Here is a 14,724-nt window from a genome sequence, read left to right as displayed (position 1 = left end):
AGATATACAACCTTTTTCCCTGTACTTCTTCTCTTGAAAAAGAGATAACGCTGCAGTTTCTGTGTTTCAGAAAAAGAGATAGTATCAGATCCAGTTAAATTAGATATCACTGCAGATAAATAATAATTTTCCCTGTACTTCATCTCTTGAAAAATGTTCTGTCAGTTTTTCAGAATATAGTTAACATTGCAACCAAACATGCATCCAGGCATGGTGATCCTGGGCATCGGTCAAACATCTGGCATAACATTCCGTCTGCCGTGTCGCCAGTGGCATACATACATGCAGGAATATCTGTGATTAGTTTACATCTTTGTATAAGAGAAAAGCATCTCGATCGATCTTGTGTCAGACGCACCTGATATATGGCTCCAGTTTACACACAACTGAAGAAGAAAAATGTTACTGCATGATGAAAACAAATAAGCAAGTGGGTCATGCACCTGAAGAAGATTCACTTGTTTCCCGAGTAAAATCAGACTACCAACCGACTCTATTTAATTAGACAAACAAGCAGGTAGAAGCTTCATGCTATGCTACCATAATAATATAAGTCAGCAACCACCAGTAGTAATTAATCAGAGAACAAGACCAAAGCAGATTAATCAACACAGAAATGCTTAAAAGTCTTAGTTGGACAGGTTATAGTTGGACATCTTACATATATAACCAGATGCAGATACATAGCATAAGTCATAGTTGGACACCTTGCATATAGAGCCAAACACAATGCAGAAATACTACTATAGGGAGCAGCTCTTAAAAGATTCGTTCGGTGTCAGGCTCTCCGTTCAGTCCTACTTGTGTGAACGCAACCTCTGGTTCGTCCCTTTCAAAATCCCTTTCGATAGCTGCAAGCATCTCCATGTCCGAAGCAAGACGGGACCAAGCAACAGAGATCTCCACCTCAGCACCGAGGAGGCAGCATCTACCACGAACTATGTTGCATTCTTGGGCATCGAAGTAGACCTGAGCTTTTGCAGGGACAATGCCGGGTGGTGCATAGGCCTGTATTTCAACTTCCAGGTGTCCGCTTGGTTCTACAGAAACAACTTGCCTTGACAGATAAAGGTATCCATTTGAATTCGCAGGTCTTCTCCCATCTTTTGAATCAAGCAGCAAGATTTCCCCAGATGAAGGCTCGGCAACGTACTTGAGTTCACCATCACTGTCCTCCACAAGTTCCCGTGATACCGGGGAGCAAGCAACCCGAACACCATGTCCAAAAGGCCACAACCCGCCGTATTTGATGACACGTACGCCCAAGATGGTGGCCTGGACCGAACCTAGAAATCGCTCCGGTCGTAACTCCGTCGTGCAGAAGCAGTTCTCAAAGCAGATCGTGGATACACCAATACGACATCGGATTTGACGGTATGTATCGGTGATCAACGGCCTGTCCCGAGACTTCACGCTGCCTTTCACCATAAGCTGGACCTCATAGACCGCACGAGACAGGCCGATCAGGCGCAGATAAGGATCCTGCGTGCAAAATCATCATCATATCAAGCACCGCACTGATTAATACTCAACAAGGGAGGACACAGGCAGCAACATCCCAAAAGGAAAATGGAGAGCAAATTAATACACCAGCAACCGTACATCTTGAGTGAGTTTTTGGGAGTTGTTCCTATCACAAAAGAAGAGAAGGTGACGGTTGTAGTCCGCGGTATCACGAGCAGCGACCACCCCATACACGGACGATGGAAATTTGAAGCCGCCTTTCACTTCCATGAGCTTGAAGGAGAAGATCTGCACGACAGATTCTATGTCAGCACCGCATGGGATGCGCCCAGGTGCCAAGTTTGTAAACTGCATGGAACTCAGTGTCGCTGCACCCAAGTAAATCTGATGTGAGAAATCTAACATGAACTGATACGTACTACTAGATTTTCCCAGAGTAAATCCCCTATTCACTTGTTAAGGAAGGACGATCGGTAAAGGTAAACTAATGAAACAAGAGTGAGGAAACAAAGCCACAGGTTTAGTTACTACTCACTCTTGTTAAGGAAGTGGCCGCTGCGCCGGCTAAACGCAGTCTCCCAGTCATGACGGAAGAAATCAAACATGTCCTTCTCAATGGCCATCGCCCTGGCCTCCTTGGCTAATTGTTGCTCTGTTTTGCCCCTGTCTATCTCATCGTCGTCGACACCATCAACGTCAGCTTGAGCATGGCCATCATCGTTTATGGGCACTTTTGCCGTTGTGTTGGTGAGAATGGGATTAGGTTTGACCGTTTGAGTACCAAATTCTCTGATACATCTGTAACTTGGACATCTGCCTCCATCACTGCCTCTGCATCAATCTCCGACATTGGTGTAGGGCCGGTGATCCTTCGGACTTCCTCCTCCTCCATGGCTGGCTTGCCCCACTCCATCTCATCCTCTTCCTCCTCATCACCGCAGCCATCAGCACTACCATCACAATCATCTTGAATTGGATCTGCTCCTATCGTCAAACCGAGATCATTCACATGCTTCTCCAAGGGGTCAGTCGGATCAGATATCGCGGGGGAACTGTGGGCAGTTCCGGCGGTTATCCCCAGACGCTTGCGCAAGACCTTGATACGATTGCTGACAAAACCAAGTCCCTTCTGTGTGTCCAATCTACAGTAGGAGTTGGAAGAATCAAACCTCTCCTTCATCAGCGTATTGCGGAGCTCCGTGAAGAACTCGAGCTCATCAGCAAGGTCAGCTCGATTCTTCTTGGGACGAGACTGTACGATCTCCCCTTCCTTCTGCATCTCCCTCTTTTGCCGGGCCGCCAGCCCGCCACCCGCCGTCGCTCGCCTTTTGTGGTTTCTCTCGCCGCCGCCTGGTCCTAGCTTAGGGTTTCCCTGAAAGAGGTTTCTTTTTTCCTGAGTGATTCTAGGAAAACTTTGGGCTCATCAGTGTGGGTGTGGGGTGGCCATACCTTTCGTCTCACTCTCAAAATAATTGCTTGTAGTAGTGGTTTGCTGCTTAATTAGTAAGTATCTGTACCACAAAATGCTAGGGTTGAATGCAATTGAAGTTCTTTTGCTAACTCGTAGATGACGAAAAGTAACAACTTGATGCTGCAGCTCAGAGGCATATATCAGACCAGTGAAGAGAGAAGCGTAAGAATACCGTATAGCACTTGTATCATCAGAAAAGTGAAGATGCAATTTGATGTTTTTGCAAGTTCCAACTTCTCGTTATTTTGTTAAATACAAAGTTCATTTCAAGTCAAGTTTAACAGCTCATACATCCCAATAAGACTTGCTTAATGCACGCATCTTACAAATGGTTGTACTGATGTATTGATATTATATTATATAAAAGTTTTATAGTTCAATGGCTGGTTACCAACTGAAGGTCTATCCCAAATCAAGTCCAAGTAGGTCAAAACAATCAGCCATTTGCTTCCTCCCATAGAAATTTCCTGCTAATTATGTCTTATGCCTCACCATTGCCTTAACGCACACAACTCTGCTGACAGCAGCACTACAAGTGCAGGCCACAATGTTTTCATGTGCACGGAAGGTGATGATTTCCACTGCTGTAATAGCCTTGAAGCACCTCTTATTGGTTGGGCCCTTTGCAATTATAGCTACCTAAGACACAAAGATATGATGATACTTGTGGTGATTTGGGTAAAAGAACAGGTCATCATTATGTGGGGGTATCTGGACCAAAGAGCAGAGTGATTTCATATCCCTTGCTATTTCGTTCTTACTCTCGAATAAGTACAATTTGTTCTTACTCCTAAATAACCACAAAAAGAACAGAAACTATGAAACACTTTAAGCCACAAAACATGAATCTATGGTTCGTACTTCAGCCTACCAAACCAGCAAAACAACATAGTCACGTCTATTTAAAAATTTACAATGCAAACGGACCTGATAGATTATACAGAAGTATGTAATAGATACAAGAATGCAAAACAGAAAAGAAATACTCCCTCCGTCCAGAAATACTTGTCGGAGAAATGGATGTATCTAGAGTTCTAGACATATTTTAGTTCTACATACATCCATTTTTATCCATTTCTTGTACAAGTATTTTCGGACGGAGGGAGTACTGCAAAACATCTTACATCAGTGAACAGAGGTAGCATATGTTAACCTCAATACAAGTTGGCCTCAAACACATTCTTTCTCAAGCAACTTAAATAAAAATACTACCTTTTGAGCATGGCTAAAATAGTTTAGGCAGAGAGGACAATTATCAAGAAAATACCAGTACTATAATTATGAATTAGTGTACGCACCTTAATATGATCCCAGTCTATGTTAACAACGGCAAGCCTTGTGAGTTTCCTTGTCAATCATAGGTGTCATGCCTCGCCATCAAGTAATGAGCAATGCCACTGAAGAGCACTACATAAAAAAAAACTTGAGCGTGAGCCTGAGCCTGAGAGGATACTTATCAAGAAAATACTAGTACTCTAATTAATGAACTAGTGTACGCACCTTAAGATGATCCCAGTCTATGTTAACAACGGCAAAGCCTTCAAGTAATGAGCAATGCCACTAAAGAATGCTGCAGAAAGAAAAACGTTGAGCCTGAGCCTGAGCGTGAGCCTGAGAGGGAAAGGAAGCGAGGAGCCCACCACCGACTTGCCGCCGACAAGGTGCTGCTAGATCCTGAGAGGGGAAGGGGAGGGAGGTAGGGAACCCACCACAGGATTGCTGAACGCGAGATGCCGGGGCCTCGGATTGGGAGGATGCGACGAGCACAACGCGGGGGCGGAGCTTGGCAACGGATCTGGACCGCCGTCGCCGTCGCCGTCGGCAAGCGAAAGGGAAATTATTGGGGAATTTCAGGGCCAGTGCTGTGCTGCAAAGGGGACACGAAGAAGGATGCTGAGAAAAAAATAACTACTCCACAAGATCTGGGCCATCCAATTCCAATCCCGCAGTTTTGATTGATTTTTTCTAGTTTTTTTCTCTACCAAATGCCTAGTTTCTATCCTAGTCTTTCCTGCCGGACTAGAGATACCTAGGCGAGCTCCAACACAGATCATCAAATGGACGACACAAAACATTTACGAACATTCAGACATGTCCGTGAACATCCTACTGTAGTCACCAAATAAAATGCACACCTACTTTTCATTCTTTTTATGGATTAATTTTTACAAGGCAAAAGAACCCTAAAACAACTAAAAATCATCAACTAGCGGACGATGTGTGACAATCCCGCCTCGTCGTCATTGGCGTCTGGCCTGAACGAGGCGAAGGTGACGACGAAGGCCTCTTGGCAGCATTGTCATGCTGCTTCGAGGCATCGTCGTCCTTCACATCCAAGCCCTCGAAGTGTCGATTGCGCTTCACCTCATTGACGTAGAGCTACCAACGCTCACAACGGATGGAGCGGGCGCTTTCACGAGGCAAGCACAACTCGGTTGACGTAGACGCTCGTCGGGGTCCGCCGCAACCATGGGAGTGACATCAACTTCGGACACACGCTTCCCTCTAGTTGGTCCTCTATCCAGGAGCTGGAGGTTGTGGTCCGCCAGCAGCTGCTTGAACGTGGACACCTATGCCTCCTCCACTGGTGCAGGCGTTAGTTCCTTCTCCTCCACCTCCACCAGCACCCAGTCGTAGTGTTGCCTCGCCTACAGCATGCTGAACTCGGACACCGATGGCTCCTCCACCGACACCTCCTCCATGGCGACTTCCACATGGCCATGGGATTACCATCCTCCTCGTGCTCCTCCATCCCTTCCTCCGAGCGCTCAGGTGAGCTTGGAGGTTTGCCCACATCAATCCGGGCTTGTCTCAGGCTTCCACGTCATGGATCTCCGTCCCGATTCGGGTGTAGCGGGCCAGCATGAGCCTCCGATAGCACATATAGCAAATGACCGGGCCATGGCGATAGCGGACGAGGATGCGCGGGGGGGGGGGGGGGGGGGGGTAGTGTTGGGGAACGTAGTACTTTCAAAAAAATTCCTACGCACACGCAAGATCATGGTGATGCATAGCAACGAGAGGGGAGAGTGTTGTCCACGTACCCTCGTAGACCGACAGCGGAAGCGTTATCACAACGCAGTTGATGTAGTCGTACGTCTTCACGATCCGACCGATCAAGTACCGAACGTACGGCACCTCCGAGTTCTACACACGTTCAACTCGATGACGTCCCTCGAACTCCGATCCAGCCGAGTGTTGAGGGAGAGTTTCGTCAGCACGACGGCGTGGTGACGATGATGATGTTCCACCGACGCAGGGCTTCGCCTAAGCTCCGCGACGGTATTATCGAGGTGTAATCTGGTGGAGGGGGCACCGCACACGGCTAAAATATCGTATATCAAGTGTGTCCATGGGGTGCCCCCTGCCCCCGTATATAAAGGAGCAAGGGAGGAGGAGGCCGGCCCTAGGAGGGGGCGCACCAAGTGTGGAGTCCTACTAGGACTCCCTAGTCCTAGTAGGATTCCACCTCCCATATGGAATAGGAAAAGAGGAAGGGAAAAAGAGAAGGAAGGAAGGGGGCGCCCCCCTTCCCTAGTCCAATTCGGACCAGACCAAGGGGAGGGGTGCGGCCACCCTTGAGGCCCTTTTCCTTCCCGTATGGCCCAATAAGGCCCAATACGTATTCCCGTAACTCTCCGGTACTCCGAAAAATACCCGAATCACTCGGAACCTTTCCGAAGTCCGAATATAGTCGTCCAATATATCGATCTTTACGTCTCGACCATTTCGAGACTCCTCGTCATGTCCCCGATCTCACCCGGGACTCCGAACTCCTTCGGTACATCAACATACATAAACTCATAATAAAACTGTCATCGTAACTTTAAGCGTGCGGACCCTACGGGTTCGAGAACTATGTAGACATGACCGAGACACGTCTCCGGTCAATAACCAATAGCGGGACCTGGATGCCCATATTGGCTCCCACATATTCTACGAAGATCTTTATTGGTCAGACCGCATAACAACATACGTTGTTCCCTTTGTCATCGGTATGTTACTTGCCCGAGATTCGATCGTCGGTATCTCGATACCTAGTTCAATCTCGTTACCGGCAAGTCTCTTTACTCGTTCCGTAATACATCATCCCGCAACTAACTCATTAGTCACAATGCTTGCAAGGCTTATAGTGATGTGCATTATCGAGTGGGCCCAGAGATACCTCTCCGACAATTGGAGTGACAAATCCTAATCTCGAAATACACCAACCCAACAAGTACCTTTGGAGACACCTGTAGAGCACCTTTATAATCACCCATTTACGTTGTGACGTTTGGTAGCACACAAAGTGTTCCTCCGGTAAACGGGAGTTGCATAATCTCATAGTCATAGGAACATGTATAAGTCATGAAGAAAGCAATAGCAACATACTAAACGATCGAGTGCTAAGCTAACGGAATGGGTCAAGTCAATCACGTCATTCTCCTAATGAGGTGATCTCGTTAATCAAATGACAACTTATGTCTATGGCTAGGAAACATAACCATCTTTGATTAACGAGCTAGTCAAGTAGAGGCATACTAGTGACACTCTGTTTGTCTATATATTCACACATGTATTATGTTTCTGGTTAATACAATTCTAGCATGAATAATAAACATTTATCATGATACAAGGAAATAAATAATACTTATTATTGCCTGTAGGGCATATTTCCTTCAGTCTCCCACTTGCACTAGAGTCAATAATCTAGATTACACAGTAATGATTCTTACACCCATGGAGCCTTGGTGCTGATCATGTTTTGCTCGCGGAAGAGGCTTAGTCAACGGGTTTGCAACATTCAGATCCGTATGTATCTTGCAAATTTCTATGTCTCCCACCTGGACTAAATCCCGGATGGAATTGAAGCGTCTTTTGATGTGCTTGGTTCTCTTGTGAAATCTGGATTCCTTTGCCAAGGCAATTGCACCAGTATTGTCACAAAAGATTTTCATAGGACCTGATGCACTAGGTATGACACCTAGATCGGATATGAACTCCTTCATCCAGACTCCTTCATTTGCTGCTTCCGAAGCAGCTATGTACTCCGCTTCACATGTAGATCCCGCCACGACGCTTTGTTTAGAACTGCACCAACTGACAGCTCCACCGTTCAATGTAAATACGTATCCCGTTTGCGATTTAGAATCGTCCGGATCAGTGCAAAGCTTGCATCAACGTAACCATTTACGATGAGCTCTTTGTCACCTCCATATACGAGAAACACATCCTTAGTCCTTTTCAGGTATTTCAGGATGTTCTTGACCGCTGTCCAGTGATCCACTCCTGGATTACTTTGGTACCTTCCTGCTAGACTTATAGCAAGGCATACATCAGGTCTGGTACACAACATTGCATACATCATAGAGCCTATGGCTGAAGCATAGGGGACATCTTTCATCTTCTCTCTATCTTCTGTAGTGGTCGGGCATTGAGTCTTACTCAACTTCACACCTTGCAACACAGGCAAGAATCCTTTCTTTGCTTGATCCATTTTGAACTTCTTCAAAACTTTGTCAAGGTATGTGCTTTGTGAAGTCCAATTAAGCGTCTTGATCTATCTCTATAGATCTTGATGCCCAATATATAGGCAGCTTCACCGAGGTCTTTCATTGAAAAACTCTTATTCAAGTATCCCTTTATGCTATCCAGAAATTCTATATCATTTTCAATCAGTAATATGTCATCCACATATAATATCAGAAATGCTACAGAGCTCCCACTCACTTTCTTGTAAATACAGGCTTCTCCAAAAGTCTGTATAAAACCAAATGCTTTGATCACACTATCAAAGCGTTTATTCCAACTCCGAGAGGCTTGCACCAGTCCATAAATGGATCGCTGGAGCTTGCACACTTTGTTAGCTCCCTTTGGATCGACAAAACCTTCTGGTTGCATCATATACAACTCTTCTTCCAGAAATCCATTCAGGAATGCAGTTTTGACATCCATTTGCCAAATTTCATAATCATAAAATGCGGCAATTGCTAACATAATTCGGACAGACTTAAGCATCGCTACGGGTGAGAAGGTCTCATCATAGTCAATCCCTTGAACTTGTCGAAAACCTTTCGCAACAAGTCGAGCTTTATAGACAGTAACATTACCATCAGTGTCAGTCTTCTTCTTGAAGATCCATTTATTTTCAATGGCTTGCCGATCATTGGGCAAGTCAACCAAAGTCCATACTTTGTTCTCATACATGGATCCCATCTCAGATTTCATGGCCTCAAGCCATTTTGCGGAATCTGGGCTCACCATCGCTTCTTCATAGTTCGTAGGTTCGCCATGGTCTAGTAACATGACCTCCAGAACAGGATTACCGTACCACTCTAGTGCGGATCTTGATCTGGTTGATCTACGAGGTTCAGTAATAACTTGATCTGAAGTTTCATGATCATCATCATTAACTTCCTCACTAATTGGTGTAGGTGTCTCAGAAACTGGTTTCTGTGATGAACTACTTTCCAATAAGGGAGCAGGAATAGTTACCTCATCAAGTTCTACTTTCCTCCCACTCACTTCTTTCGAGAGAAACTCCTTCTCTAGAAAATTTCCGAATTTAGCAACAAAAGTTTTGCCTTCGGATCTGTGATAGAAGGTATACCCAACAGTCTCCTTTGGGTATCCTATGAAGACACATTTCTCCGATTTGGGTTCGAGCTTATCAGGTTGAAGTTTCTTCACATAAGCATCGCAGCCCCAAACTTTAAGAAACGACAACTTTGGTTTCTTGCCAAACCACAGTTCATAAGGCGTCTTCTCAACGGATTTCGATGGTGCCCTATTTAACGTGAATGCAGCCGTCTCTAAAGCATAACCCCAAAACGATAGCGGTAAATCAGTAAGAGACATCATAGATCGCACCATATCTAGTAAAGTGCGATTACGACGTTCGGACACACCATTACGCTGTGGTGTTCCGGGTGGCGTGAGTTGCGAAACTATTCCGCATTGTTTCAAATGTAGACCAAACTCGTAACTCAAATATTCTCCTCCACGATCTGATCGTAGAAACTTTATTTTCTTGTTACGATGATTTTCAACTTCACTCTGAAATTCTTTGAACTTTTCAAATGTTTCAGACTTATGTTTCATTAAGTAGATATACCCATATCTGCTTAAATCATCTGTGAAGGTGAGAAAATAACGATATCCGCCACGAGCCTCAACATTCATCGGACCACATACATCTGTATGTATGATTTCCAACAAATCTGTTGCTCTCTCCATAGTTCCGGAGAACGGTGTTTTAGTCATCTTGCCCATGAGGCACGGTTCGCAAGTACCAAGTGATTCATAATCAAGTGGTTCCAAAAGTCCATCAGTATGGAGTTTCTTCATGCGCTTTACACCGATATGACCCAAACGGCTGTGCCACAAATAAGTTGCACTGTCATTATTAACTCTGCATCTTTTGGCTTCAACGTTATGAATATGTGTATCACTACTATCGAGATTCATTAAAAATAGACCACTCTTCAAGGGTGCATGACCATAAAAGATATTATTCATATAAATAGAACAACCATTATTCTCTGATTTAAATGAATAACCGTCTCGCATTAAACAAGATCCAGATATAATGTTCATGCTTAACGCTGTCACCAAATAACAATTATTTAGGTCTAATATTAATCCAGAAGGTAGATGTAGAGGTAGCGTGCCGACGGCGATCACATCGACTTTGGAACCATTTCCCACGCGCATCGTCACCTCGTCCTTAGCCAATCTTCGCTCAATCCGTAGCCCCTGTTTCGAGTTGCAAATATTAGCAACAGAACCAGTATCAAATACCCAGGTGCTACTACGAGCATTGGTAAGGTACACATCAATAACATCTATATCACATATACCTTTGTTAACCTTGCCATCCTTCTTTTCCGCCAAATACTTGGGGCAGTTCCGCTTCCAGTGACCAGTTTGCTTGCAGTAGAAGCACTCAGTTTCAGGCTTAGGTCCAGACTTGGGTTTCTTCTCCTGAACAACAACTTGCTTGCTATTCTTCTTGAAGTTCCCTTTCTTCTTCCCTTTGCCCTTTTTCTTGAAACTAGTGGTTTTACTTACCATCAACACTTGATGCTCCTTTTTGATTTGTACCTCCGCTGCCTTTAGCATTGCGAAGAGCTCGGGAATAGTCTTATTCATCCCTTGCATGTTATAGTTCATCACGAAGCTCTTGTAGCTTGGTGGCAGTGATTGAAGAATTCTGTCAATGACGCAATCATCCGGAAGTTGAACTCCCAGTTGAATCAAGTGATTATTATACCCAGACATTCTGAGTATATGCTCACTGACAGAACTATTCTCTTCCATCTTGCAGCTATAGAACTTATTGGAGACTTCATATCTCTCAATCCGGGCATTTGCTTGAAATATTAACTTCAACTCCTGGAACATCTCATATGCTCCATGACGTTCAAAACGTCGTTGAAGTCCCGGTTCTAAGCCGTAAAGCATGGCACATTGAACTATCGAGTAGTCATCAACACGTGACTGCCAGGCATTCACAATGTCTGCAGTTGCTGGCGCAGGTGGTACACCTAGCGGTGCTTCCAGGACGTAATTTTTCTGTGCAGCAAAGAGGATAATCCTCAAGTTACGGACCCAGTCCGTGTAATTGCTACCATCATCTTTCAACTTTACTTTCTCAAGGAACGCATTAAAATTCAACGGAACAACAGCACGGGCCATCTATCTACAATTAACATAGACAAGCAAAATACTATCAGGTACTAAGTTCATGATAAATTCAAGTTCAATTAATCATATTACTTAAGAACTCCCACTTAGATAGACATCCCTCTAATCCTCTAAGTGATCACGTGATCCATATCAACTAAACCATGTCCGATCATCACGTGAGATGGAGTAGTTTCAATGGTGAACATCACTATGTTGATCATATCTACTATATGATTCACGCTCGACCTTTCGGTCTCCGTGTTCCGAGGCCATATCTGTTATATGCTAGGCTCGTCAAGTTTAACCTGAGTATTCCACGTGTGCAACTGTTTTGCACCCGTTGTATTTGAACGTAGAGCCTATCACACCCGATCATCACGTGGTGTATACTCAGGGAGAACACTTATACTTTGATAATTTAGTGAAGGATCATCTTATAATGCTACCGTCAAACAAAGCAAGATAAGATGCATAAAGGATTAACATCACATGCAATCAATATAAGTGATATGATATGGCCATCATCATCTTGTGCTTGTGATCTCCATCTCCGAAGCACCGTGCTTGTGATCTCCATCTCCGAAGCACCATCATGATCACCATCGTCAACGGCACGACACCTTGATCTCCATCGTAGCATCGTTGTCGTCTCGCCAACTTATTGCTTTTACGACTATCGCTACCGCTTAGTGATAAAGTAAAACTATTACATGGCGATTGCATCTCATACAATAAAGCGACAACCATATGGCTCCTGCCAGTTGCCGATAACTCGGTTACAAAACATGATCATCTCATACAACACATTATATCACATCATGTCTTGACCATATCACATCACAACATGCCCTGCAAAAACAAGTTAGACGTCCTCTACTTTGTTGTTGCATATTTTACGTGGCTGCTACGGGCTTAGCAAGAACCGTTCTTACCTACGCATCAAAACCACAACGATAGTTTGTCAAGTTGGTGCTGTTTTAACCTTCGCAAGGACCGGGCGTAGCCACACTCGGTTCAACTAAAGTGAGAGACAGACACCCGCCAGTCACCTTTAAGCAACGAGTGCTCCGAACGGTGAAACCAGTCTCGCGTAAGCGTACGCGTAATGTCGGTCCGGGCCGCTTCATCTCACAATACCGCTGAACCAAAGTATGACATGTTGGTAAGCAGTATGACTTATATCGCCCACAACTCACTTGTGTTCTACTCGTGCATAGCATCAACGCATAAAACCAGGTTCGGATGCCACTGTTGGGGAACGTAGTACTTTCAAAAAATTTCCTACGCACACGCAAGATCATGGTGATGCATAGCAACGAGAGGGGAGAGTGTTGTCCACGTACCCTCGTAGACCGACAGCGGAAGCGTTATCACAACGCAGTTGATGTAGTCGTACGTCTTCACGATCCGACCGATCAAGTACCGAACGTACGGCACCTCCGAGTTCTACACACGTTCAGCTCGGACGTCCCTCGAACTCCGATCCAGCCGAGTGTTGAGGGAGAGTTTCGTCAGCACGACGGCGTGGTGACGATGATGATGTTCCACCGACGCAGGGCTTCGCCTAAGCTCCGCGACGGTATTATCGAGGTGTAATCTGGTGGAGGGGGGCACCGCACACGGCTAAAATATCGTATATCAAGTGTGTCCATGGGGTGCCCCCTGCCCCCGTATATAAAGGAGCAAGGGAGGAGGAGGCCGGCCCTAGGAGGGGGCGCACCAAGTGTGGAGTCCTACTAGGACTCCCTAGTCCTAGTAGGATTCCACCTCCCATATGGAATAGGAAAAGAGGTAGGGAAAAAGAGAAGGAAGGAAGGGGGCGCCCCCCTTCCCTAGTCCAATTCGGACCAGACCAAGGGGAGGGGTGCAGCCACCCTTGAGGCCCTTTTCCTTCCCGTATGGCCCAATAAGGCCCAATACGTATTCCCGTAACTCCCCGGTACTCCGAAAAATACCCGAATCACTCGGAACCTTTCCGAAGTCCGAATATAGTCGTCCAATATATCGATCTTTACGTCTCGACCATTTCGAGACTCCTCGTCATGTCCCCGATCTCATCCGGGACTCCGAACTCCTTCGGTACATCAACATACATAAACTCATAATAAAACTGTCATCGTAACTTTAAGCGTGCGGACCCTACGGGTTCGAGAACTATGTAGACATGACCGAGACACGTCTCCGGTCAATAACCAATAGCGGGACCTGGATGCCCATATTGGCTCCCACATATTCTACGAAGATCTTTATCGGTCAGACCGCATAACAACATACGTTGTTCCCTTTGTCATCGGTATGTTACTTGCCCGAGATTCGATCGTCGGTATCTCGATACCTAGTTCAATCTCGTTACTGGCAAGTCTCTTTACTCGTTCCGTAATACATCATCCCGCAACTAACTCATTAGTCACAATGCTTGCAAGGCTTATAGTGATGTGCATTACCGAGTGGGCCCAGAGATACCTCTCCGACAATTGGAGTGACAAATCCTAATCTCGAAATACGCCAACCCAATAAGTACCTTTGGAGACACATGTAGAGCACCTTTATAATCACCCATTTACGTTGTGACGTTTGGTAGCACACAAAGTGTTCCTCCGGTAAACGGGAGTTGCATAATCTCATAGTCATAGGAACATGTATAAGTCATGAAGAAAGCAATAGCAACATACTAAACGATCGAGTGCTAAGCTAACGGAATGGGTCAAGTCAATCACGTCATTCTCCTAATGAGGTGATCTCGTTAATCAAATGACAACTTATGTCTATGGCTAGGAAACATAACCATCTTTGATTAACGAGCTAGTCAAGTAGAGGCATACTAGTGACACTCTGTTTGTCTATATATATTCACACATGTATTATGTTTCCGGTTAATACAATTCTAGCATGAATAATAAACATTTATCATGATACAAGGAAATAAATAATACTTTATTATTGCCTCTAGGGCATATTTCCTTCAGGTAGTTGGACGGCAGCTTGGATGATGAGAGAGGAGCTCAGAGGGGTAGGGTTTGGTGCGTGTTTGGCCGGCTTAAATAGTCGGGGTAGGCAGAGCAGCGGGTTGCATGTGGAACACGAGAGTAGCCTTTCCTTTCGTCGTGCTGGTGTAAATG

At 45.2% G+C, this 14,724-nt stretch overlaps 1 protein-coding gene across 3 annotated transcripts; it reads right to left on the bottom strand.

The window, feature by feature from the left end:
• Nucleotides 1-601: 601 nt before the first annotated feature.
• On the bottom strand, nt 602-4,833 carry LOC109763349 (uncharacterized). Of its 3 annotated transcripts, none has more exons than XM_040400186.2 (7): nt 4,645-4,832; nt 4,436-4,505; nt 4,234-4,342; nt 2,914-2,975; nt 2,000-2,836; nt 1,603-1,832; nt 602-1,482 (listed from the first exon to the last, which is right to left on the bottom strand). In XM_040400186.2, the coding sequence occupies exons 5-7, from the start codon at nt 2,085-2,087 to the stop codon at nt 760-762; spliced, it is 1,041 nt and encodes a 346-aa protein (XP_040256120.1). In that variant the 5' UTR covers nt 2,088-2,836; nt 2,914-2,975; nt 4,234-4,342; nt 4,436-4,505; nt 4,645-4,832; the 3' UTR covers nt 602-759. The 3 variants fall into 3 exon arrangements, 2 of the variants coding, with proteins under 2 accessions (XP_040256120.1, XP_040256122.1); XM_040400188.2 differs by having other exon boundaries at nt 1,603-1,752; XR_012203628.1 differs by lacking the exons at nt 2,000-2,836; nt 2,914-2,975 and having other exon boundaries at nt 1,603-1,752; nt 4,645-4,833.
• Nucleotides 4,834-14,724: the final 9,891 nt, after the last annotated feature.

The sequence above is a fragment of the Aegilops tauschii genome, chromosome 2, assembly GCF_002575655.3.
Source record: "Aegilops tauschii subsp. strangulata cultivar AL8/78 chromosome 2, Aet v6.0, whole genome shotgun sequence".
In the NCBI taxonomy this organism is placed as follows: Eukaryota; Viridiplantae; Streptophyta; class Magnoliopsida; order Poales; family Poaceae; genus Aegilops; species Aegilops tauschii.
This window is presented reverse-complemented; position numbering and strand designations above follow the sequence as displayed.